Source organism: Eschrichtius robustus, chromosome 14 (genome assembly GCF_028021215.1).
Source record: "Eschrichtius robustus isolate mEscRob2 chromosome 14, mEscRob2.pri, whole genome shotgun sequence".
NCBI classification, from domain to species: domain Eukaryota; kingdom Metazoa; phylum Chordata; class Mammalia; order Artiodactyla; family Eschrichtiidae; genus Eschrichtius; species Eschrichtius robustus.
The window spans coordinates 27,694,971-27,721,319 of NC_090837.1; the positions used below are offsets into that span (position 1 = coordinate 27,694,971).

The 26,349-nt window shown below is 55.4% G+C and overlaps 2 protein-coding genes and 1 long non-coding RNA gene across 7 annotated transcripts; 1 reads left to right on the forward strand and 2 right to left on the reverse strand.

Moving 5' to 3' along the window:
* Positions 1–1,139: 1,139 nt before the first annotated feature.
* On the reverse strand, positions 1,140–4,372 carry C14H22orf39 (chromosome 14 C22orf39 homolog). 4 transcript variants are annotated; one of them, XM_068563383.1, is made up of 3 exons: positions 4,255–4,372; positions 3,812–4,129; positions 1,140–1,474 (listed from the first exon to the last, which is right to left on the reverse strand). In XM_068563383.1, exons 1-2 carry the CDS (start codon positions 4,276–4,278, stop codon positions 3,815–3,817), a joined length of 339 nt encoding a protein of 112 aa, XP_068419484.1. In that variant the 5' UTR covers positions 4,279–4,372; the 3' UTR covers positions 1,140–1,474; positions 3,812–3,814. The 4 variants fall into 4 exon arrangements, with proteins under 4 accessions (XP_068419484.1, XP_068419486.1, XP_068419485.1 ...); XM_068563385.1 differs by having other exon boundaries at positions 3,962–4,129; positions 4,255–4,366; XM_068563384.1 differs by having other exon boundaries at positions 1,140–1,950; positions 3,962–4,129; positions 4,255–4,359.
* Positions 4,150–7,024, forward strand: LOC137776709 (uncharacterized). The gene is made up of 2 exons (XR_011076299.1): positions 4,150–4,781; positions 6,791–7,024. It is a non-coding gene; the product is annotated as an uncharacterized lncRNA (long non-coding RNA).
* On the reverse strand, positions 6,720–26,164 carry UFD1 (ubiquitin recognition factor in ER associated degradation 1). Of its 2 annotated transcripts, none has more exons than XM_068563380.1 (12): positions 26,047–26,164; positions 23,266–23,398; positions 22,867–22,899; positions 20,104–20,225; positions 17,650–17,780; positions 15,601–15,673; positions 12,509–12,577; positions 11,703–11,768; positions 11,377–11,424; positions 10,675–10,763; positions 9,867–9,948; positions 6,720–6,838 (listed from the first exon to the last, which is right to left on the reverse strand). In XM_068563380.1, the coding sequence occupies exons 2-12, from the start codon at positions 23,384–23,386 to the stop codon at positions 6,764–6,766; spliced, it is 909 nt and encodes a 302-aa protein (XP_068419481.1). In that variant the 5' UTR covers positions 23,387–23,398; positions 26,047–26,164; the 3' UTR covers positions 6,720–6,763. The 2 variants fall into 2 exon arrangements, with proteins under 2 accessions (XP_068419481.1, XP_068419480.1); XM_068563379.1 differs by lacking the exon at positions 26,047–26,164 and adding an exon at positions 25,915–26,040.
* Between the last annotated feature and the right edge of the window lie 185 nt (positions 26,165–26,349).

Sequence of the window (26,349 nt, forward strand, 5' to 3'; positions counted from 1 at the left end):
GTGCAGCCAGAGTAGGTCCCGGCTCCCAGATGCAGCTGTGCTCATCTGTGTGTCCACGTGTCACAGCACAGCCACCCCTGTGGTCCTGCACCACAGGATGCTGCTCCATGTCCCTGACCCCTGGCCCCATAACCATTCGCATCCCTGTAATTACGTCCTTTCACGGCGTCACGTCACGGAGCCAGGCTCAGCAGCAGTATCTCGCAGGGTGGGGGCAGGTGCTGCTCCACGAAGCCCCGCTCAGTGACAGTGCTCCATGTAACAGGATGCACCAGGTCACAACGCAAACTGCTTATCACTGTGGGCTCTGTCCCCGAAGTTTGAAAGATGATGCTCTTCCTTGTCACTGTCCATTTTCTTCACAGCTGATGTTTGAACGTTCATGTCTGTCTCCTGAACTCCACGGGACTCTGAGGCCACTTGTCCGTTTCAAGCCTGTGGTCCCAGGGTGTGCAGACATGAGGGGTGGACATGGGTGGACACAGGAACATTTTCCAGGGTGACGATCATCTGCGGTGGAGCTCGCTCAGCACCCAAGAAGTTGTGGGACTCCTGATGGAGCCAGCACCTGGCCACAGGCGCCCACGGCCCTAACCCAGCAGCAGCAGGAGGGGGGCTCCACCAGGAGCGGCTGCCATTCCAGACAGACGGCCTCCCTGCCTGGGTTTCAGAGCAAGGAGGACACAGGTGGAGCTGTAGCAGCCTCCCTCCCCCTCCTCGGCCAGAAATGCCTGTGAACGCAGCCACAGTGGATGGACCCTGGTTGCCTCAGACACACCAGGGCTCCCCACTGCGACGGGGGGACCCTGGGTCTTCTTTATACTCACCTCTGCTGCCGGGAGTCCTTTGTGCGCACCCCACCACTCACAGGTACACAGTCACAAAGGACTCTTGGGGCGCACAAGAGCAAACACACATGATGGGAGATTTTACTCTCAATGTATGCCCTTCTGAAGTGATGGATTATTTTGCCCCCAAGAATGAGTTAAATGATGTTGAACCACCACCTCTGGCCAGGTCGTGAGGGAGGCACTGAGATGCCGCAGGCCTGACCCTCAGCACCACATGGTGGGGCCTGTTACACGGCACAGATGCTAAATCGTTTCACCCATAATAAAGAGACCTCTAAAGAACTAGTGTTCTCGTTGGTTCAAATACATATATTTTAAAAACATCTACAAGAGTGTAAGCATACAAAATTCTAATACTGGCCAGCACAACGTCAGGTTATAAATCTAAGCCTTTCAAAATTAAACTGGATTTAATTTTCAGCTTCTGTTTGGAATCAAACCTGTGAAATGTCTTTTGATATATTCCACATTTTCAAAAAACGACCAGGGGAAATTCTGAGGGAAGGAGACCAAAATTCCATGTGTCTTGGGCTTGGGTGTCTTCAGCCAAGAGTCTAGGAACCCTCTTTACACAAGGTTGTGTGTCCTGGAGCTGTGGATCGAGGAGGTGATGCCGCCCGCGCCTACAGAGGAGCAGAGAGAGTGGCCGCAGTGGGAGGACACCTGTGGCCAGCACTGCGTGGCCGTCACCAGACCAGGGCCAGACGGGGCCACCTGTGCATCCACACGGATCCGGGCTGCCCCTCAAGTGTTCAACTGAGGAGCCCAGCCCTTGGGACAGCCTCTCCTTGCTGCTGTCCCCAGGCCTGCCCGTTGGCCGCCCACAGGGACACGTGGGGGTGCCTGGCTTCCTGGAGCTGCACGCTGGGTGAACTGGCTCTGAGTGTGGCGGGGCAGGCGAGGCTGCAGACGGGGACTCTGTGTCCCACACCAGGCGGAAGCTCCCAGGGACCTTCTGGACTATTTGGGCCTGTCACCGGTCGTTGTCCTGGGGCAGAGGGAGGTGCCAGTCTGCAGGGGGGCTCTGCCTGGGGGCCCACACCAGGCCGTGCTTCCGTGCAGCCCGGACTCTCGCCTGCTCGCTCTCACGTAGGGACCGCTGCAAAGGAGACCCGGTCACCTGTGGCCTCACGGGTGCCCTGTACCTCCCTCCTCTCGGTGCCCACCCACACACATGACAAACGCAGCCCAGCAAGCCCTGGTGAGTGCAGGGTGGGGTGGGGTGGGGGTGGTTACCACACACACATCTAGATCATTCTCCAAGCTACCGTGAAAAACCTACTGTGCCGATGACCATTTAGAGGATATTTTTAATTCTTCTGGGTCCCAGGGCTTGATGCCTTTGGTTGACCTAATCAGATTCACCAGATAAGAGGGGCTAGGGGCTGAGGCAGGAGGAGAGATGAGCCTGAAAGAGTGGCCAGAGGAGGGAAGAGGCCAGAGACAGGCAGGCAGGCAGGCAGGCAGGCAGGCGCGCACACACACACACGACAGACAGTGGGCGCCACCACCCGGGCCAGTAAACCCAGGGCAGCAGGTCACAACCATGACGGGGCACACACGCACGCACGCACGTGCGCACACACACACACACACACACACACACACGACAGACAGTGGGCGCCACCACCCGGGCCAGTAAACCCAGGGCAGCAGGTCACAACCATGACGGGGCACACACGCATGCACGCACACACGCATGCACGCACGCACGCACACACACACACACACACGACAGACAGTGGGCGCCACCACCCAGGCCAGTAAACCCAGGGCAGCAGGTCACAACCATGATGGGGCCTGAGGGGGTGCCAGGTGCTATGCTGGCCCCTTTACACGTAGAATTTCACCTCTTCCATCTGTTTTCCCTCAAGCTCTATTGTCTCAAATGTAATGTATTGTTCTTGTTAAAAAGCGATCAGAAATGCAAAGTAAATATGAAAGCCCTGCAGACCTCCCTCCCAGAGGTGAAGTTCACAGCTTCCCCAATTCCATTTGAGGCCCGCATTTCAGGGCTATCACCCATTTCCCTAAAGAAGGAATAATCTTCTCCTGGCTGGTGCACGTCCTGCTTTTCTCATTAAGTGACATACTGCGAGCACCTTTCCACATGGGGATAGGTTACTATCTATTTTTCTTAATGGCTGTGTAGTTCTTCGTGGTGGGGAAGACGTTATCTGGTCAAATGTCTATTACTGGACTTTAGGTCACTTTCAGTCTTTGCACTATTACAAATGGTGACACAATGGACATTTTGAACTTTCAGTTGTTACCCAGTTACCTCCCTAGGATAAACTTCCAGGAGTAAAACTGTGCGATCAAAAGGTATGCATTTGACATTTAGATACTCAGAAAACCTGACATTCCACAAACACTGCCCAGGTGCCCCGACTCTCCAAACCCCTATGGACATTCCGCTGGGCAGTAACCAGTAACTGTCATTTTAAGTATATATCAGGCTATTTGGTTTTCTTTTAGAATTAATTCCTTCTGTGTGCCCTTTGCCTACTTTTCTATTCTGAAATCGTTCCCATTTTTCTTACTGATATGTGACAGCTATTTTTAAAAGATATATATATATATGTACAAAGGTTATTAATCTCTTGCCATATAGGCTGCAAACTACCTCTCCCGTTTTCCACTGATCTCGGACTTGTCATTTTCTTTTACACTTGGCAGTCCTGCTGGCTCCCTCCCCCGCACGCCCCGTGAGCACTGCGCCTTCACAGCTTCGCTCCATCCCCCCACCCCCACCCACGCCCCCATCAGCTCCAGGACACCGCTGTATCCTAGACTAGGATGTAGGAGTCGGGAGGACAGGGGCTGTGTTCTCATCACTCCTGGATCCCCAAGAGCGTCCCAAGTGGTAAGTGTCTGCTGAATGTATGGACCACAACCCCCTCCTTACTGGTCTCTAGCACCTCCACCATATCCTCTCTCAGCGTGGCAGCCAGACTGACCTTTTAAGGATATAAATCAAAGCACGCTCCCCAGCACACGTGGAGGCTGGAATCGAACCCCTTTTTTAAGGCCCGCCCCCTTCTCCCAGCGTCTCGTGCCCCCGGGCTGGTTCCTGGTCTTTCAGGGCTCGGCACGCCCGGTCGGGTCACCTGGGCCTCGGCGCTGCGACGCTCCTCCCACTCGCGGCAGCTGTCCAGGTCGCGCCGCCACTGCCCGCAGGCCGGCCGATCGCCGTGGACGTAGTAGTGGCGCAGGAAGTGGCCGGCGCTGCTGCAGAGCTCCCACTCGGCGCGGTAGGCCTCGCACGGGCGCGGCGGCTGCGGGGACGGGGACGGGGGAGTGAGCGGGGGACCCGGTGCGCGCCAGCCCGTCCCGCACGGACGGACCCGGTCTCCGTCCTCCCGACCTGGCCCCGCAGGTCCCCGGGTCCCACCGCACTTACCTGCCAGCCTCCACCTTCCGCCATGTCCCGGGACTGCCTAACCCGCCTCCCGAGCCCGGGGGCCGCCGCGTGACTGACGGGCGAAGGGACCAATGAGCCCCGAGATTTCACCACTAGCTCCTCGCCCACCTCCTTGAGACGCGCCACTGAACAGGACGTCCGGGTTGGCAGCCAATAACAGTCGAGGGAGGGCGGGGCCTGGAGGCCTGTGTGGGCGGGGCCTGGTGGCTGGGGCGGAGCCGAGGCCGGTTTGAACCGGGCATGCCCCCAGGGTCCCCAGGGCTGGCTAGCCACGTGGCGGAGGTGATCTCGGCGTCCGCTCGGGCCGGCGGGCGCCCGGCTGCACATTCACGTCCAGTGGCCGTTTCTGACGGAACCACGCGGCTCGGGCAGTTTCTTTCCAGCAGCTTTATTTTCATAATCTCAAAGATCGGTTCGTCAGCACGCACCGGAATCAGCGCCGCCACGCCAGTCCTACGGCTGCAGTGGTCCCACCTGTGTCCCCTCGAGGGCGGGGTGACTCCCAGGTAGGAAGCGGGGGCCCACGGGCGCGGGCACAGCGCAGGCTGGCCAGAGGCGCGGAGGCTGTACGGCCTGGGGGACAGCAGGACCTGCGGTGGGCGTCCGGAGGTCGCGTTAGGGTCGAGGCTGTACAAAGGCAGGGAGACAACGTTTCTCCATGGGGCGATGCGCACGAGGCAATGACAGCGAAGGGCAGGAGGCTGGTGGGCCCGCAGGACCGCCCTGCGACACCCCTGCAGTGGTTCTCCAACTGCCGCCAGCCTAGCCACCGGCCCTGGGGCCCCTACAAGGCGGGTGCTGGGCCTCCTAGGAGTGAGTCCGGGTCAAGCCAGACAGCTGCAATTTCACTAGGGGTCCTGCCACGCTGGGTCACAGACCAAGCTTGGAGAAGATGCCGCCTGAGAGGAAGGATGCAGGCCAGGGTACAGGCCCACAAGTGGCACCCCACCGTGTCACCAGAAGACCCACTAACAGGGTCCACCCCTGGCCCAGGCAGGGAGTGCTTTCCTTGTATACACAGTGGGTGTGGCTCAGGGAAGACAGAAACTAGGGGCCAGCACACTACATAAGATCATGTAATTGAATGATGTGGTAGCCAACGTGATCCTGCAAACAAGGCTGCCCACCCACCAAGGAGGGTGTCTACCTCTGCCAGCGACCCAAGACTCCTGAAGTGGAGGGCCAGGTAGGTCACAGAGTGCTCATGCCTTCCAGAACCACTTCCATTGCCATGGGTGTGGGTTTGGGCCACAGGGCCCAGCCCTGGTCATCACAATGACCTTTGATGCTCATTCTCTGAGGACATGTGGGTGAACCCTGGGCTGGCATCCTGCAGGGGGATGTCGTCTCCTGAGTGTTGGGGGGAGCCCTGTCCAGAGATGGACCCCTTGGCCTGCAACAGGAACAAGGGGAGCCCCTGCTAGGCCCGACCACCCCCACCCCAGGGGTCAGAGAGCCTCATTTCTCCCTATGCTCCCCAGAAGACCCCAGAGGAGCTCTTTGCTAAGGGCAGGGTGGAACGAGGGGCCCCTGCCAGCAGGCCTTCCTCCTGCCCAACTGTCAATCCATGTTGGTACCTAATCAAACACTTAGAGGCAATGCAGGTTTTAGTCACTGCCTGTTTTTATTTGAAATTCTTGATTTAGAATTGTTTTCAAAGAGAGGAAAATAATTGAATTAACATGTCGAAAGAGCTCATATTATAGAAATTGAAGACCTGAAACTAAATTAATACTAGTAAAAAAAATAAAGACAGGCCAGCAGAACTTTGGAAAATTTAATAGATTAAAACTGGGAGTGGGGGGTAGGCAAGGAGAAAGAACGTATCTTTAGCTTTCATTTATTCTAATAGTCACATTTGTGCTTCACCACAAAGTTGTTCTACAGTAGAACAGATTCATTAAGGAGCCAGTTATTTCCAAATGAAATCAAAGTTGGAAATGCTTTCAGGTCAAGTTTTCCTTCTGAGGAATGGTTTCTTGGTGGCGGGGGGGGATCAATATGTAAAATAAAAATGGAAACACCGTTTCTCAAACACTTAAATTGCAGCCAGAGTAATGAGATGACCACTATTTATAGAGCACTTATCTGTTTAAACCACTTTTTTCCAGGTCAAAGGCAACAGCTAAGCTATGACCTGGAGAAAGAAAAGATAAATGAAAAAAAGAGAAAGACCACCACAACTTAGAGCAATTCAATCCCTTCACTGGTTTTTAGCAGGAATCAGGGAACTCTGCTCCAGCTGAGGCTGTGGGCATGCCCCGAGGGCTGAAAGCAAGGAGCATGAGTAAGGGACCTCAGAGACGGCCTCCTCTTTCCCAAAATCACGCACACAAACTGCTGTCTTGGCTGTCCACTTGCAGGTGAAACCTGGTAATTCTTAGGTAACTCTAAACAGACCTAAAGTGACAGTGTCCCTGTCAGAGCCAGTAACTAAAAGCCAGCATGTTGCAATTATTTTATTTTCTAATCAGACAACGGTCCCAACCTATGGCTTTCTTCCCTTTTTACGCAGTGACTGTCCTTCTCCAGAGAAAGCGACGAATCTGCCTCCAGCTTCATCCTGAGTGTGAAGAGAAAATACCATTTTCAGAAACTCCTTGGAAGTTTAATAAGAAATGCTTTATTCTGTTGACTCATGTACCATCTGCCCATTTTCCTTACTCCCACGTTCATAATAAGAAATGTCTTTGAAATAGAAATGCAAGTTATCATCTACTGAATTGAAAACAAAACCATGGAATCACAACTCTGTCTACCACAGCCTTTTTTCCCAGGTTGAGTATATATCCTTTTGCAAAGGTATCACATTTTCAATGTAAAAAATATAAAATACACCCCCTAAAAGAAAAACCATGCCAAAGAACATTTCCAGTCACTGTTCTATATATGCTTACATAAACTATTTTCCTACTTAATTCCCCAGTCTCAAGGCGGTGTGCTGCTCTCGTTCCCAGTAATTCCATTCCGTGGGCAGGCAGTTCTGCCATCAGCTGTTACTTCCAAATCTGCAGTATTCAAGCTGCCCTGGTGGGCAGCTGAATGTCTCTGCACACAACTTTGATTTTCCCTAGAGGTTGAACTCCTCGTTAGAAGGATGCTCTTATTTTTGAGGCTTTTTAAAATGGTGACTCAGCAGCTCTCACTCTACCAAGCTATCCTCCCACCAGCAGAAAGACGGCTTGTTTTTTCTGAACCCTCGAAAACAGCAGGCATCTTTCCAAGAGCTTTGCTGCTAGTCAGGGTAAGTGTTGTCTGTGGAAGAGGATCCCAAGCTCCCCAGCACGCCCTCCCCCCACACCCGGCCCACCGCCTAACGCAGCTGGTGTTTCCAGTGGGGCCCATACAAGGTTCACATGGTGGTGACCACGCAAAGGTGAGTCGTGGCTGAGCCAGGCAGCCTTCCCTTCCTTCAGGGCCCTCCGTCTGTCCTGCTGTCAACACCGGAGCCTGGCTTTTCTCTTGTGAACACTTCACCCGCTTGAGGAAGGTGCGTCTTCTGGGACCTTCGGGCTGTCCCACCTGGATGGGCCGCTGCCCCAGGGCTGCACATTGCTGTGGGGATGCCCTGCTTCCTGGGTCTAAGGCTTTCTGACTTCTTATTCCTTCAATTCAGTGGGTATGTCTTCAGCAGCTTCCTGAGAAAGGGTGCGTGAAGAGATCTTCAGGGACTGAGAAATACCTACCTCTCCTCTCACACGGCTCACTGACAGGGTGGTTGGTGTTAGATTGCTAGGAATGCCAGAACAAATCACCACAGGCTGGGGGCCTGGGGAGACATTCACCTCCTCAAAGCCTGGAGGCTCGGAGCCAGAGATCCAGGTGCCGGCAGTGTGGTCTCTCCTGAGGCCCCTCTCTGGGGCCTGCAGGGGCTGCCTTCTCGCTTTGTCCTCAGGCCTTTCCTGTGTCCACATCGCAGAGGGGAACGTGGCCCATCTTAGTGCCCTCCTTTTAACGCCTTTCTGTAAAGGCCTTATCTCCAAATAGAATCACATTTTGAGGTGCTGGGGTTAGGGCTTCAACACAGGAATTTGGGGGACACAATTCAGCTCATAGAATTGGGCAAAGAATTCTGAGGACCCTGCTCCACTATGTCCTGGCTTGTGTCTGGCTAAGATGGTGCCATTCATGACCTGTGGTAGAATCTCCACCTCCTGGAGGCTTTAGCGTCTTTCCTTTACCCCAATTTGGAGTTGTTTCCATCCACTGTGCTGGATGCTCGGTGGCCCCTTCTGACCTGCCAACGCGGGCCCCTCCGTTTGGAGCAATTATTTCCCTGGTGGTTTCTGCCCCTCTGGTGTCCCTGATCTCCCGTGACTGGGGTGTTGGTACTGGAAACCTGCCTGTGGCCTTCACTCCGGGGTGAGCAGGCTGGGGCCTTGCCTGGGCTCGACTGGTCAGAGAAAGCTCCTCCAGCTGCAGCCAGCCCACCCGCTGCCAGTGTGTGGGAGCCGAGTGGGGAGGGGACGCCAAGGGTGGCGGACTGTTACCGCCGTGCTGAGGGCTGTCTGGGGACTCTGTGATGCCATCCCTTCTCTTGGGGGTGAGGCCAAGTGCTCTGGGACAGATGCTCAGCCTTCACCCCAGGTCCTGCCCCCTGGCTGCCCCACAGCCAGCTTGGGACGGGACATGGCTCTCCACGGTCTATCAAGTCAGGTGCCCTTGGCCTCCTGCTCCGGGGCTCCCAGAACTCTGCCTCACTGTCCCCGTCACCTTGTCACCTGTGCCCCAGGACAGGCAGCGTGAGCGCACCTGAAGGCCCACCTCAGTCACACGTCTCTCCCTGGACGTCTATTCACGGACACCCCAGCCTCCCCATCCCTGCAACAATCAAGGACGAGAGGGCCCGAGGACACAGGCCTGAGCCAGCAGCCAGGCTGGGGGCAAGCAAAGGCCTGGTGGGGACCACGTCAGCTCCTGAGACTGGAAAGGTGCCAACACGGTGTCAACTTGAGGAACGTTAAAGCCAGGAGGGGCTGTGAGTCTCTGAACCACCCCACCCCCTTGGTCCCTGAGCGACCGAGCATCGAGAAAAGCAACGAGGAGAGCGAGGATTTGAGCTGGGGTGTTCTAGAACCACCAGCAGTTATGGGTGCCGGGCGGGGTGGGCGGTCTCATGGCAGGCTGTGCCGGGTCTTTTGAGCAAGTTTCCAGCACCTGGGAGAAGTGCCCACAAGATGGAACCTCCCCTCCCTGCCCCCCCCGGGCCGCAGGAGGCAGTGTCTGGAGTGCGGAGGCACTGAGGTGGCCGTGCAGTGGTCAGGAGTTCTGCCCCTGACCTCATGCTCACTCCTGGGAAATGCAAACAATCACAGCAGCTGCCCCACGAGACTGTCCTGGGGATTAAATATTTCAGTATAGAGCACGTGGCCTGGGGCCTGACACCTGGCAAGGGCTCAGGGAGCTGAAACCTTGCTGGTCACTGCCGCGAGGGGACACCAGAGCCCGCACAGCCTCGACAGTTGGACCACTGGGGAGAGGAGGGGCCCCAGAACGCAGAAAAATATGACAGAAACACCCTCATTCAGAATGGAAAGACTCTCCTCAGTCACCAGTAGCCAATGAAACTTGTCACGACCCGTGAAACATACCTCTTCAACCTTTTTGACCAGTGGACGTGAATTTCTGATGAACGTGATCTTACCAAGTTTAAATTCATAGTTGGGAATTCCTCTATAAAGAAGACAGAGCAGAAGAAATGTTAGTGTCAGGAGAAGGGACTAAAATCCATTTGTGACCATCTGGTCCATGGCTGTACCAACCCCCCAGCCTCAGGCCAGCCCACGGGTGCCCCCTAGCACCCCCCCAGGAGGGAACGGAAGGCAGCTGGGGCAGGGTCTGCAGGCTCAGGACCTCACCGTCTGTGTCCTCCAGCCTCACATGCCCCCCTGCAAGGGCTACACACGCACTGAACTCACTTCACTCCCTAAGAGGCTGGGTGCAAACCCGTTTCGGGCATTCTCCGTGTGCTCTCACATGGTCAACAGGGGACAGATCTCATCCCTGCCACAACCATGCAGGCCACCAGAGGAGGGACTCTGCTGAGAGTCCCTGGACCAAACAATACAAACACAACTAAGTGAGGCAGCTCCTGCCTCCTCCTGAGGGAAGTGGATCAGTTATTTGAAGTCACAAAGGAGGAAAATGGGCATATTATATTACTAAGTCGGAACCAGAAAGGTCAGAAGTAGGAGAGAGATCCAATCAGGGGCCGGTGGGGCTGGACTGCGGGGGTCTTGGGGAGAAGCCTGGCGGTGACGGGGGGGCACCGATGCGCTTCTGCCACGCTGTGTTCCAGCCCACCGAGGAGGGCGGCGGGGCACCCATGCCCCCAGAGCTAAGTGAGGCTACCCCAGTGCGGGGCCCAGGTCGGGCGGAGCAGAGCCAGGGCAGACCCACCTCTTGATGTCTCCGGGCTTGATTGGGGAGGGGCTGGGCTCTACACCTTTCTTCTTCCCGTCCAATCTATTCCCGGAGCCGGAGAAGGCCTAGACAAGCAGGCAGGGGGGCCGTGAGCTGAGCCCCAAGGGTAGGAGAGAACCACCTCGGGACTGCAGTGCCCACGCCCTCTGGGGGCTGCTGGGAGCTGCGGGGAGCTTCCTGGCCCAAGGACGGTGCCTCCACCTGTCTCAACCCCCGGGCGCCAGCTGCCAAGGAAGGGGTGACAGGTCCAGCTGGACCCACGGCTAAGCTCTGCAGACCTGCCTCCCAGCAGTGGGCTGAGCCACGCCCACTGGCCCCTCCCCGTTTCCAGGGTGGACAGCAGTGCCGGAGCGTCAACATACAACTGAGTTTCCAACAGTGCAGGACACGGTTTAGAGAGAAACCAAGAGTGATCATATCTGGTGAATCTACGTGAAGAGTATACGTGTCTATTGTACTAGTTCAGCTTTCCGGTAGGCTAGAAATTTTTAAAAAGAAGTTGGGGCTGCCTGACAGTTGTTGGGAGGATCCAGGAGAAAGTGGATGGAAAAGGGTTTGGAGACTGAGAAGGCGCCGGGTACACGCGTGCGGGGTCCCCCAGGCCTGCTCCCAGCTGAGGTTCCCAGGGTGTCACAGACAACGTGGCAGGAGGACAGACAGTCGCATGGCGGCACTCACGCGGAAGCCCAGCTCCCCGGCATAGCCGCTGTGGTCAGCTTCGCCTTCCTGGCAGAGACAGAAAAACGGGGATGAGCTTCTCAGTGGGGCCCCCAGCTCTTCCCTTGGGCTCCCTCACTGCTCCTGCTGTGCCCGTACCCCAACAGCTGGTACACACTGGGCCCCGGGAGCGGGGCTGGGAGGGAAGCAGAACGTGGCTGCCTCGGTACCAGTGGAGGCCAAACACCGCTGGGCGGCCAGGACATTGGGATGCGCTCCAAAGACCAATCAATACCAGCGGTGGGGAGCTGTGCAGAGCTCGGGAGGGACGCGGACGAACGACTTACGGCTGCCTCCTCATGCTGGGCTTGTCTCTCCGGCTCCTTGTAGCCCAGTGGAGCATCGAAGTCCACCTGTGTCCCCAAGAAGAAAGCACGATGAGACAGGGCCACACTCAGCCTCCGTGGCTTTTCTGTTCTAAGTTGGGACAACTGTGGGTCCACATGCAGTTGTCGGAGCCAATACAGAAGGGGCCTTGTACAGTCCGCCCATTTCCCCGATGGTCACGTTTTACAAAACCACAGCAGAACATCGGCAAAGACAACCCAGCCCTCGTCCAGTCGTCCCCAGTTTACACGCACATGCGGGTTTGTGTTTTGTTCTCACAATTTGATCATCACTGCAGGTCGGTGCACCCCCTCCCCCCAACCCCCGGGTCGAGATCCTGAGCAGTTTCAATTACCACAGGGACCCCTCCTTGTGGAAGACCGTGCCCTTTCATAACCACACCCTCTCCTTCCAGGCAACTTCACTGCCCTGGACCCCGGCAACCACTCCTCTAAACAGACCCAGACAGAACGGAACCCTTCTGCTGGGCATCCTTCCCTGGAGACCCAGCACGCTGGGCTGTCGTGCCCACTACTCGGAGCTGAGCAACCTTCCTCAGCCTCCAAGAAGACTCAGCCCCTCGCAGGGCTGAGACGCTGGTGGATCTAGCCATCTCAGAACCAGCAGCAACCCTGCCACCAATCACAAGGTCAGCGGCCTCCTCACAATGTTCCAGCACCATCTTCCTCCCCGTTCCCCCAGAGTCCCAGGGTTGCATGACACCCGCCCAGGGCCCCCAGCCGCCCTTCCTCCCGCGGCCACTCACGTTCATGTCACACTCGATGATGGACACAGCCCTGTCAGGCTTGGTCTCCATCACCCGCAGCTCATAGATCTGGGAGAGAGAAATCAGTCGGTTTTGTGGCAGCACTGGGCCCATCCATCACCACACGTGTCACTGCAGCCCCCTACCCAGCTCCTGCACACACACGTCATTCACCTTCATGACACCCTCCCCAGCCACACCTCTTGCTGTGGAAGAGCGGCTGTGGGTGGCTGCCTTGATGCCTGTCACTTAGCTGACCACCTCTCATAAGCAGCTCAAATCAGACAAGACAGTTATGCAGCAAATTGCAAAAGATTCAGTGTTTACTCCAGCAAAGTTCACTTCTAAGAATTAACTCTAAGTAAATAACTAGCTAAATACTGAAAGAGAAAGTGCTCTAAGAACGCCTGCTCCAGCACTGCTCATGGCAGCATAGGCCGAAGACGCCCATCACTAGAATGGTTACATGAGTGGGGTGTATTCACGTGGGATCCCAGGCAGCCAGCATCCAGGAAAAGATGCTGAAAACCAGTTATGCTGCTGTGTGTCGAGGATGATCTCATGCATGTAAAACACGCACAAAGTCAAAAGGATAGGAACTAAAGGTGGCAGAATGGACTTTTTCCTGCATTGTTTTAGGTTCTTTCTCTCTACCTAGAGTATGTCTTGCTTTCATAATGAATGGTCAGGACAGTCCCACCATTGAAAAAACTGAACATGAGGGAGAGGGTCCCCCAAGTACAGTGAGAAGGCTTGATGTCCCCCGTCTGGCTTTACGTTTACTCACTAGTGACTAATAGAAATGAATGTGTGTCGCTGTGTGGATGCCCCACCACCTCTCCACACAACACGGGCTGCCTCCAGTGGTTCTGCTGCCACGGACAAGGCGGCATGAACATCTGTGTCCGTGGTTCCTGGGCATGTGGTCACCTTTACCAGTCAGAGTGTTTTCAAACTGCAGGTCGCAACTAACTAGTGAGTCATAAAACCAACTACGCTGCAACCAGAACTAGAAAAGAAAAATACTGGAACACAGTACAGTAGAAATACTAGACTACGTTGCACGTAGTTAAGGCTAAGGACTTTTGTGATATTTATGGTATACTAGGTGTTGTCACACTGTATCTAAAACAGTAATCTTAAACTTTTACATATTCAACATGTATTTTTACTGATTTACCTTTACTGAAGTGTAGAGAACACCTGAATTCTAAATAACCCTCGAGACTTATTCTTTTCCAGTGTTTCAGGTGCCATCTTTTAAGCTGCATTTATTAAACACTGTTATGGATTTAAATGGCAATGTTTACCAAAATTTACCTCACATTTGCCGGTTTATTGGTTCTTCCCACACCCTACTCTTTCCTTCTAGGCTAATGCTTATTCCTAAAGCACACGCTTGTGAAGTTTCACTGGTAAATAAATTCTCTCAGATTTTATCTGAATACATTTTGATTTTACCCTATTCTTTAAAGAAGGTTTGACGACAGTTACTTTCTCGCAGCCTCTGGAGCTCCTCTGCCCGGGGGGAAGCAACGTTTGCTGTTGACAGGCCTGCCGTGTGCTGTTCTTCTCTAAGTGCTGGATCTTCTCTGCTCATCTCTCCATGTCTGGTGCTCGGCACCTGTAACTACCCGGCCTGGTGGACACTAAACTCCCTGTAAGCGTGGGCTGTAGGCCAATTCTAGAACAACTCCACTCATCTCCTCACAGTAGTTCCAACCTCTGTTCTCTCCCGCTGGGGTTTTCACTGAGCACGTGTGGTTTTCTCAGGATCTCCCAAACCTCAGCTGCTCACGCTGCTGCCGTGCTTCTCTGTGTGGACACCTAAGTCACTCCTGCAGATTCAACTTCCCCTTCGCTAATTCTTTGTTGGCTGTTGTTTAACCCTCTGACTGCTTTTCAAATAATCCTGGATATTTTGGATAGACTTTTGCTGCCTGCTAAATTTTATGATTCCATTTAAAAAATTTTTTTGAACATTTTTTACCTAGTTATTTTATCTTTGCACCTGAAGGTCCCAATTGTGATTTCTTAGGGGCCTAAATCTGCTTTTGCTGTCTTTGCTTTGGGTGTCTGGTGGTCTTATAAGGAGTTCCTGTTTGCTGGTTCAATCTATAGCAACCCTGAGGGCTCAACGAAACTGGGGGTGCTGTTTTCAGAGAGCCTGGGATGAGGACAGCACCCACCTCTGCATCTATTTTGGCCCCTTTAAGGGCCCCAGTTTCATGTGGATGCCTTGATCCAGACCTTCCACCATGCACTGATGTGGTCATTTGCCCACAGCACACGCCTGCTGAGTCTTCTCAGAAGGGCCCTTCAGAGCGTCTAGTCTTCCGTACTTCCAAAAGCAGAAGCCCAGATGTGCATTTCAATTCTATGTACACCTGAGTAACTCACCTTCCCTTTCAGTGCAAAAAGGTCAACGATATCTTTCATCATCTATTTTTGTTTCAGCATTTTTTACTGCCTTAATATTTTAAGAACGATGACTTTAAGGCTGCCTGTAATTAATCAAGAAAGCTTGGGATTCCCTGGTGGCACAGTGGTTAAGAATCTGCCTGTCAATGCAGGGGACACGGGTTTGAGCCCTGGTCCAGGAAGATCCCACATGCCGCGGAGCAACTAAGCCCGTGCTCCGCTACAAGAGAAGCCACCACAATGAGACGCAAGCGCACCGCAACAAAGAGTAGCCCCTGCTCGCCGCGACTAGAGAAAGCCCACGCGCAGCAATGAAGACCCAATGCAGCCAAAAAAAAAAAAAAAAAGAACAGCTTAACGTATTCAGCTAAGTTAGACAATACCTAAAACGTCCCCACGAAGGTAAAGGGAACAAGGTTATTTCTTAGTTTACGAAAAAATATAGAAGTGTGATTCAAAATCCACAAAATTGAACAGTAGGATTCTTAGTATCGGATGCTTCAAACAGAAGGAAACTGTCAGAGAACATGATGGATCCCTACGTGACACCTGGGAGTAACTGGCGTCTGATCCTGTGTGTGTGTGTGTGAGAGAGAGAGAGAGAGAGAGAGAGCATAGGCTCCTGTTCACGGCTGTGAGGGCCCCAGCATCCGAAAGGCTGAGACACTCACCTTCTCGTTGTAGTTGATGGCAATCACATCCCCGGTGGTCAGACACGCAAAGTTTCTCAATGCGTTTTCTAACCTGCAGACACTGTCAAGGCAACATAGCAAGATGGAGCCCTCAAATCTGAAACAAGTTTCCACAAGGCATTTAGAGGATCGGGTCACACTGTGTACCGGACAAACATGTGCCCAGCTGGGGCTCAAAGACATGTGGCCATTACTCAGCAACGAGAAGGAAGCAGCGCTAACACACAGTAATGGGGTGAACCTCACTCTGGGGAAGAACCAGCCACAGAGCGGTGAGACCCCCACCAAACCCCGAGAAAGGCAGATCTCTGAGGTGGGAGGCAGCCGAGGCTGCTGGGGCTGGGGGTTGGCTGAGGATGGGCATAAAGGGGCATGAAGGCCCTTCTGGGAGGACGGCCAAGCTCTGAATACACAGGGGATGCATCTGTCAAACTCGCTCAAGTGTACATTTTACTGCATGTAAATTACACCTCAACAAGTTGATTTTAAAAATCCTACGGGAACACAGGCAGAAAAAAAATTTGAAAAACATAGATAAGTCCCCTCAAAAGTCTCCCAAAAGCAAAGATGTTTTCATTTCTACTTTTGTTGTTTCTATCTTTTGGGTGATAACCCATATTTAGTGGTATGTTTCAAATAAAAATATTTAATAATAAAAATTTTAAAGGAAAAAGTAGCCTGTAAGCTCTTTTTATAATAGTAAATAATAATAAGTTCTTAAAAACTGAGTAACCCAAATGCCCAGACAAGGGAATAATGCCCAATCAAATGGAATATTTTAATCACGTCACCCTTGTCAATTTACAGAATTGTTTTAAATACAAAGGTCAAACACAAAACGTGGCTCCAGATGTGCCACTGAGACACGGCACACCTGGGTGAGAGGCTGAGGGCAGAGAAGCCCGTGTCTACATTCACTACTCTTGGTCAAACGGCCTCCCGGGCTGCTGGCAGCTTCGTGAAGAGTCTGGGGTACACGCCCTCTTTGTCCCTGCTGTGTGCAATGCCAGCTGCAGGGGTGCCCTTCCCTCAACTCCTCCTGGTGACCCTGAGCTGCTGGACGCGGCCCCCAGGGCCCGAGGGCGGAGCCGGCTCTGCGCTGCCTGGACCCAGACCCTGAGCAGAGCCTGGCGCACTGCGGCCCATGGAAGGGGCACCCTTTCTCTGCGGTCACGAGTAACTGTGCCAAGAGACACTGTCTCTGAAAGCAACCTGGTATGTGTGTGCTGCAGCACAAGCAAAAGGACTCCATACTGGAGAACATACAAGGGGCTGCAGTGCAGAGGCTGGCAGGCCCCAGTCCCAGGCATGGGCACTGTCCACACCTGCTGTGAGCAGAGCGCCCAGTACCCCGTATGCCCAACACAGGGGGCTCGACATGCCCGTCCACAGACACGGCCAGCGGAGGCCTCCACACAGCCCAGTGGCATCCAGGACATGGCCAGCAGCAGCAGCGTGCTCCTGGCTCTGGCTGGGGACAGGGTGCAGGTGGGGAGGGTGGAAGTAGCTTTTTTTTTTAAAACAATCTGTGTTGTTCAACTGAGTTTTTTACAAGCATGCCTCTTTAACAATAAATAGGTGGTGGAGTGACCACACACATGGCTGGCTTACGTTCAGAGAACACGCAAAAAATCACTAAGACCTGACGCCTTTGCTTTCCTCTGCTGAGAGACAGAAAACGTACTAAGACAGGGCTCCCCATGCCTGAGCACAGGGGAGCTGAGAGGCAGACGAGCTGCCCTCCCACCAGAACACACTGGGCTTTTTGCCAGTGTCATCGGCCACCCAGAGGAAGGGCTCCACCTGCCCTCCGGGAAGTGTCCAGAGAGCGCCCAGCATGCTCGTGAAGCCCCTGAGCCATGTGGACGGGCTGGCCCCACGCCACTGTTCTCATGTCACAATGTCAATCATGACAAGTGTGTGGTCCCCAAAGCAGGCACAGACCCAACCAAGGGCTCACTGTCGCCTGCCACCAGCTCACACAGCCCTCCCCGGCTCAGAGGAACACGTTCCGCTTCAGAAGGATACACGGCCTTGGGGTTGGTGATGTCCAGGAAGTCGGGGCTCTGGGGCTGGAACTTGGAGTATGTGGCCACCTGCAGGTTGACGCTCTCTACCTGAACCAGGCCCCCCTCCTCCAGCAGCAGGTTCTGCATCATCTGGAGGGGGAAGAAGACAGGAGGCAGTAGGGGTGCGGCCGGGGCCACCACAGTGGGAGCGCCTGAAGAAACCACTCGCTGGAAGGGTGGCAGATGCGGGCTCATCCGCCAGCGTTAGGCCTCCCAGGGCCGGAGCGTTTCCACAGGGACACCCCCCCTCGCCCCCGCAACTTCACCTGACTCCCAAGGCCCCAGGACCAGCTGGGCTACACTGGAGGCGGGAGGATGACAGCCCCAGGCAGGCTGGCCTTGCCAGGGACGGCCCACAGCCTAGGCCTTGGGTGTCTGCTCCAGGGCGTCTGTGGAGCCGCCCTGCCAGGTAGAGGCCAGATGAGAAATGAGACAGAGAGACAAACATGGCCCCGAGGTCCCGGGGTGCAGGGAGCCAGGACCTAGCAAGGACCTGAAGCTCGGGGTCCGAGAAATGAGCACCCCTGCGCATCCTGGAATGGTTTTTTGCTTTTCTTTCAAACCTTCTTAAAGAAAGCTTCAAACGTACACAGCTAGCAAGGGCCACGTGGGGAGCTCCACGCACCCACCCAGGTTCCACGGCCTTCAGGTCATAGCTGACCTCGTCCGTCCACCAGGGCCTGCTCCCTGCCCATCCACCAGGGCTGCCTGGAGCTCAGGGTGGGATGGAGCCTGCCACTCAGCCGACAGAAAGAAAGCACCTGCTCACACACTCACTGGGGTCGGGAGACCCTCGAGCCGGCTCTGCAACAGCAGCTGTGAAACCCCAGGCACCACCTGCTCCTGGCAAGAGCTGCAAGGCCAGCCCAGGAAGAGGACGGCAGGCAGCTCCATGCTACCTACAGAGGCTTCGCTGGGGATGGGATGTTTCCAGGCAAAAGGATTCAATTAGCTTTCTGGCCCAAAGTGGTCTGAGAGCCTGGACACGGGTCCAGCCAAACTCCAAGTCTGCAGGTTGGAGGGAAAGCCTTACAGGAACAGTGTTCCCCAGTGTCCCCCCTTCTCTTTCACTAAGGACGGGCCACAGAGGGGCCTGGGGAAGCTGTCACTACCCAACACTTCAGCCACCCATGGCGCTCCACAGATAGTGGGACAAGGCCTGGTGCCCGTGATGCGAGGTGCGGGCACGTGAGCAGGGAACTGGGTCAGGTCTGGGCTTTGAGGAGTGACTAAGAGTTCCCCTGTGGTCAAGGAAGCAGCACAGGACACCAGCTGGGCTTAGCACTCAGGAAGGACCCAGGCTCAGGAGGGGGAATGGCCCAGGGGAAATGGGCAAGGTCACCACTGCAGGAGAGGAGGAACCTTCAAACTTCTATTCATATTTAATCTCAAAATATGAGTTAAGGCCACTCCTTTAGAAGGTCAGCCATGGCTGCGGCAGGGACCCTTGGCTGTGCAGGAGAGGCGGAATGCTCTTCAGAGCATCTCCCTAGTGGCAGGGAGGCCTTGGGGTGCGTTCCCAACTCCACCCGCAGACTGAGGGGTCTCTAAGCACCCTGACATAAATGAGTATGAAGAGAAGGACACAAAGTCCCCTCTGTGGGTTTCCCAACGCTGAGCATACCAGAGCTGGGAGAGTGGGGGCTGGGCTGAGGGGGGAGGGAAGGAGAGAGCCAAGCCAGCCTTTGCCTGGAGACCCTCCTCTCTACACAGTCTTGACGCTGGGTTTCCGCATAAGACCTTATAAAGACAAGGGCCCTCAGGCACCTTCGAAGCACCTACAACACTGACTGTGGCCAGATGTCACAGAAGACAGTGCTGAAGGTCAAAGGGACATGCCCAGGCCCAGGATGGAGCAGGGCAGCTGTGGGGCCCTCACACTGGGGGTGGTGGGGCCCGGCACCCCCCCAGACTTCCGGCTGCTGCGGGCCCCACCCTACAGTGCAGGCGCGGCTCTGCCTGCCTCTGGACATGGATGGCATCGGACCAGCCTAAGTCCAGAGAGCCTTCATTCCCATGGCAACGAGGCTGAGTGCTTTAGACAGACTCAGGTATAGACAAGTGTCTACACACACACACACACACACACACACACACAGTGACAGAACTGGGCGGACAAACTACTAAAGGGGTGAGAAAACTTATAAAAATCTAAAACTCTGTACTCAGACCACATGAAAAATACTCCTGCTCCATGGTTTTAAAAAAAGCCTGACCCAGAAAATGGCAGTTAAAAACAGCATGGCTGTGGGTTCCAGGCCACCAGGTGAGCAGCCATCCCCAGCTCCCGGCGCACCGTGTCCACAGCCGCACGTGATGTTTGCGGCGAGGCACGTCCCTCTGCTGCGGGGCAGGACTGTGCACAGGCGGAGGGTGTCCCTGCCACCCCACGTGGCAGCCGGGGGCCACTCACCCAGTGCGGGAGGTAGCAGATGCCCTCGTCAGCCACAAACTCCAGCACGCCACAGTGAGTCATGCGGTCCGAGTTCTTGTTGGTCAGTTTGAACAGCATGGGGTAGGTGATGTTAAGTCGGCCTGAAAAGAAGAGCGAGGCATGAGGCTCGGCTTCTTCCAGGGAGAGAAACCCTGTCCCCAGACCCTCCCCGGGGAAGTGCCCCCCTCCCCCAGCAGGCACTGGGACCTGGGTGGTACTGAGCCCCTGGGTGTCTAACCGCCCAGCAGACCCCGCGCTCCTGCCAGACCTCAGGAATGTTTGCCGAGTCAGGAACGCAGCACCGGCTTATACTTTTGACTGTCGGAAATCCCACTTTTAAAAGAAGTGACGTGTTCGTGCATTTATTCACAAACAGTTTAAGTGCCAACCAGGTGCTGGGCAAAATCCCTTCTTCAGAGGTTTCCAGTAAGAAAGCCAGAGCGTGCCCAGATGCTCGTGCCGGGGAAGGGTGGGGCGGGAGGCAGGGCAGCCAGGATGGCTGCTGGGGGATGTCCTCCAGGAGAGGGAAGTCCAGGCAGAGGAAGCAGCCCAAGCAAAGGCATAGAGGGAGGGGAGCCAGGCTGGCTCGGGAACTGCTGGCAACCAGGCGAGACTGGGCACAGGGACCAGGTGTGTGAGCAGTCGGGGGGGGTGCAGGCCGGGCAGGACCGGTCAGCAGTGTGGGCTTGCAGCAGGGACCCAGTGTGTCCCGTCCCGCCAGGGGTCCTGAGGTGGGGGCCATGTGTGGGGCTGGAGGCCTGCTGACTCAGGAGTGCAGGGGGCGCAGAAAGGAGGGGCTGGTGCTGCGAGGCAAGAGGACCCAGGAGAGTCAGTAACCTGGGGGAGCGGTCCGAGACAGACCGACAGGACCGTGTTGCCTTGTGCCAGGCTTGCTCAGCCTTCACGGGACAGTGAGGTGGGTACTGTCCTTGCCCCTTTATCTATGGGGGACTAAGGCACACAGGTCTGGCAACGTGCCCCAGGGTCACACAGCCCAGGAATGGCCACGCTGGGGGTCAACCTAGGCCGCTGGCCCAGGTCTGGGGCTTGACCACTGAGACCAACTTTAGCCTGTAGATTTAGGCAAACGTGGCAACAGAAGTTGACTCAGTGGCAGGAGGTAAGGCAGACTCCATTCGGGATCTCCTGAAAAATCTGGAGAAGCAAATTGGATAATGAGCCTGGGTGGGAGGCTGTCCCCCCATCACCAAGGGCGACTGGGATACTGGCAGTGGTGGCCAAGGGCCTGGACGCCAGGCCCTCCGTCACCAGGGCACCTCCCGGCTGTGGAGCCATGGAGTGGACTGAGGTGGGTCAGGGTGAATGGATTGATCAGGCTCCAACCAAGGGTCCGAGATTCTTGCCATTGGAAGAGACCCCCATGTTCCTCAGTCCAGTAGTTTTCAAACTGCATTTTTTTGATTTAGAGAAGTGCCTTGGGGCGCCCGAGCCTTCCGCACCCCCTCACCTCCTCCACCCTGAGCAGCGACCCTTTCTACAAACCAGGACTCCCCGTGAGATCTCATCTGGACAGCTCCTTCCATGACTTACGAGGTCTGCACAGCACCGAACTAAGCCCCACTGTCCCAATTCCCCAGTCTCCTCTCATACCCACATGCCAACACACCTGGTCTTAGTCCTGGGTCAGCTCCACCCATGAGGCAGACTCTCAGGGCCCTGTTCCCCTCTCTGGGACGACAGGGGCCTGCCTGAGGGCCGTGTCCCCAGCTCTACCCACCCTCTGGCAGAGCTAAAGGCCTCCCTCTGCGGGTGCAGCCAGTGCTGCCGTCAGTTAGGCCCTGCTGGCTAAGGGCCACCTCCTGCCCCTGCCTGGTGCCACGGGGCCCTGGCTGTTTACACACACACCACAGGCACCATCCAGGAGGCACTCCTGCCGCAGAGCAGTCCCCACAGATGGCGTCATGCCCCCATTTAAAGGTGAGGACACCAAGGTTCAGAAAGGTCCAGTCACTAGTCTGGAGTTAGGCTGGGCAAGGTGCAGAGCCCAAGCTGGAGCCACCCCAGAGCTGGCGCCCGGCCCTTACTGAGCTGCCCAATGTGCACCCGACACAGAGCGTGGACCCTCCCGGCCCAGAGGCCACCACATCTCCTGCCTCAGAACCCACACCAAAAAGACCCCCAAGTCTCAAAAGGCAACGACTGTGCCCATGGTCGGGGCATCCTAGTCCGGGTGGAGTGGGGCCAGGGGTGTGAGGTCTCCGAGCTGCTCCCATGGGAGTGGGGAGTCGGGGAAAGGGGGAAAAGCGTGGCCAATCTCTCAAACCTGGGCCTTTCTTGCTCCTGGTAAGAGGTGGGACGGGGCAAGGGGAGCAGCTCCTGGGGCAGAGGGGTTAGAACTGCGGCTGGAGCTGAGGCAAGAGGCTTGGGGAGATGAAAGACCTGTGCGCGGCATCCTCTTGGGGGCCGCCACCATCCTTTAGGGGAAAACTCAGTGCGTCCAGCCAAGGGCATCGGCTGCCCCAGCAGCGTGAAGAGCACCGGCGCTCACACCTTCCTTTAGTCCTAATAGGACCCGGGGTGGGGTGGGGGGGGCCAGAGGAGTGGACCCAGAGCCGAGCACCCACTGGCCCCGGCCTCCCAGCCCAGCGAGCACCCTCCAGGGACGATTCCCAACCAGCCTCCCTGAAGGATGCCTCTGCCTGGGCGGCGAGGGGTCTGTGCTTGGTCCCAGCGCCCACGTTCACATCACCTCCGTTCTCAAGTCAGGTAGAAAGTACTTACTGAGTTGGTCGAGGGCTGAGGGTGGCATAATTACTGTGGAAAGAACATTTAGGAGATATTAAGAAAAGAAAAATTAAAACAACAGAACAAAAGTCAAAGTGCACTTTCTGTTATAGCTTAATGATAGTATTAAACGATACCTATGGGGCAGCCGGAATTTCATGATTGTTCACAACAAGTTTTACTAGCTATAATTTATTTGGTGAAACCAAATGGCTATCAGCCATAAATCTAATCATAATTAGGACCCCTCCCCGCACCCCTTAGCCAGGACACCTTGACAACATCTTGACGGTAACTAGCCTCCGTCACACATGCAAAATGAGAGCTGCCAAGGACTATGAGCACTGCAGGCCTAGGGCAGGAAAGGTTACGATTCAAAATAAAAACAGCACATACTCTTCCCTCCTTTCTCCACATCTGACCTGTCATTAGGCCCCGCGAGCATGGACACGGAGAAGCAGCGGTACTGTGTGGAGAAGCGGTTCTGGAAGACCCGGGGAATCGGGTGGTCGAACATGTTGAAGGAGAACTGGAAGGAGGAAAGAGATGCTGCAGTTAACACAGAACTAAGGCACGTTTCTTCTGTCAACAGCTAGAGTGGGTCAGGGTGTCAACGCTCAAGAGCAAGACACACCTGCACCCAGTGAGCACCTCCTGGGAGCAGGACACACCTCACAGCAGCTTCCGCCGGCTGGCGCGTCCAGTCTGTCCCGCCAACCTGGCCCCCACCATTTTCAGACAGTGCATCTTACTAAAGTATAAAACTGCCCCCAGCAAGCCTGTCCTTCACCTCTTTCACCCCCCACCCCCCATCTCCCAGGCCTCCTGTCCCCCAGGTCTCCTACGATGGCCACGACCCTGCCGGGCTGCTCCCTTGGCCTGGACCACTTTTCCTCTCCTCATCCCGTTTAGGAGTGCCACTATCTGCCAGGTTCTGGTCTCCAAGCACCAGGTAAACATCACTAACAAAAGAGCTAGAACCTCTGCCCTGGCAGAGCTGACATTCAAGACAAGGGAAACAAGAACAGAAAACCATTTGTGTGTCAGTATTCTGAGCACAAGAGAGGGCAAAGGACCAAGAGCTCCTGGGAACGCTGTTTTAAGTGGGTGGTCAGGAAGGATTTCTCTGCAGAGACCTGAAGCCAGGAGAGGGAACAGGCAGAAAACAGGGAACAGCGATAAGAGCGAGCGCCCAGGTCTGCACCCCTCCCCCTTCCCCTGTCTTCCAGGACCACCCTTTCCTTGCTCTGGGAACCTTCCCTGCTCTGCCCAGGGCCAGGGCTAGCACCCCTCCAAAGTGCTCTCACGTGGCGCCACACCACGGCACTCCCTCCATGCCTTTCATAAGTAAAGCCTAGACATGGTGCCATCACAAAGGTAAGATCCCAGCTCTTACGTTGTAGGTTATGATGAGGCTCAGAACACACGCTGCCAGCAATCTAGGGTCTTCCCAAAGCACTGCAATTACTGTGACGTGTCAAAAAGAAAGGACATAAAATTGCACAATAGGATATATACCCAAAAGAATTGGAAGCAGCGTCTTGAAGGTATATTTGTACACCCAGGTTCACAGCAGCGCTCTTCACAATAGCCAAGAGTTGGAAACTACCCAAATGCCCATCAACAGATGAGTGAATAAAGAAAATGTCCATCCATACAATGGAATATTGTTCAGCCCTAAACAGGAAGGAAATTCCAACACATGCTACAATGGTGATGAACTCTGAGAACATAATGCTCAGTGAAATAAGACAGACACAAAAGAACAAACACGGTAGGATTCCACTTATATGAGGTACTTAGAGTAACTAGTCAAGTTCAGAGACAAAAAGAATGATGACTGCCAGGGGCTGGGGGGAGGGGGAATTGTTTAATGGGAACAGAGTTTCAGTTTTTCAAGACCAAAAAGTTCTGGACATCCATTACACGACAACGTGAATATACTTAACACCACTAAACTGTACACTTATAAATGGTTAAAATGGTAAATTTATGGTACATGTTTTTTTACAAGCTAAAAAACTTTTAAACAAGCGAGTATTTCCTGACTTGATTCCAACTGTACACTAAGTAGAGGAAAAGTCAGGTACTGATGAGACAGTTTACTAGCAATTCCGAAATCAGCAAGCTGAGCCAGCTGTTTTCCACAGATGCAGATGCAGCTCCTGCTTAAACTCTCCAATAGTTCTCCACTTCCTGGAGTGCCAGCAAAGTAGTTTTCACACCCGTGCCTCTCCTTTTAACCAGAATTCTGTTCGACAAAATCTTGGCCAGAAGCAGCGTTCTGGACGAAAGAAAGGAGAGGAGTGGGGGCCTCCTCACTACATCCCCCCCATCTAAGCCCTGTCTTCTCTTTGCAACACGAAAGAGGGAAATGTACACAAAGTACTGAAGAGCGGGTGCCAATCTGCCCCGCATCCACCCACGGACCTGACCTCCCGCCCCGGTCCCCTCTACAGCCCCGGCGCCAGCACACTGCCCGGCGCACGGCAGGTGTTCAGCTGTTAGGTGGCTAAACCTGAGGAGAGAAAGGGTACCCGACACTGACACACTAAGGATAAACTCGCATGCGATAAACCCGTGACACCGGCAGCGCCCGGCGCGGTGCTGACACAGCTCTTCAGGCATACCCGGCTTCAAGTCCCCACTGCCCGCGTTCGTGGCCTACACTACGCGCCTCCCTAAACCTCGTGTTCTCGCGCCGACGCGGCGGCCACCACCCTCCCTCCAGGGGCGCCGCCGGGGCCCAAAGGATGACGGGTCTCGGGGCCGCGGTGCCCAGGGCGGCGGGGCGGGGCGGGGCCGCAGGCCGGCAGGATCGAGCTCGCGGGACTGGCCCGTGAGCTCTCCCCTCCCTCCTACAGCCTCCCCAGCCGATCCGGGGCTTGTTCGCGGGGAGCCATCTCGGGTCTACACACGCGAGACAGCGTTCAGTCCCGAGCGGCGGCGGGCTCAGGCCGGTGACTCGGCACCTCCCCGGCCGCCACGTCCGCCCGGCCGGCCCCGACCCTGGTCCCGGCCGGCCCTGCCCGCCCGGCCGCTCACCATGGTGGACGCCTCCGCCTCGCAGGTGCGCTTCGTCAGGGAACGTTACGGTGGGAGCCGCCACCGCCCCCTCACAGTAGCCACCGCCGCCGCCGCCGCCGCCGCCGCCTCGCGCGGACGCCCGGGGCTCACCGGAAGTCCGGACCTGCCCTTCCGGGAGGGCGCGAGCGTAGGCCGCTGCGAAAGCCAGGCAAAGGCGCGAGGGTCCAAAATTCCCGCAGAGTGAGCGCTCAGATACCCCTTCCTAACGTGTGCACTCTAGAGCACCTTACGTGATTATTTAAAATAACAGTTTGATAGTGGCCCCCTCCTGACGAATTTGGTGCGGCCCACTCCCCTTACTGCCTACACTACCCAGAAGGAACGCAGACCCTCCGGCCTCTGCTGCGGCCATCGAGGACTCGGGCGGAAGTAAACCACACTTCCGCTCTCGAA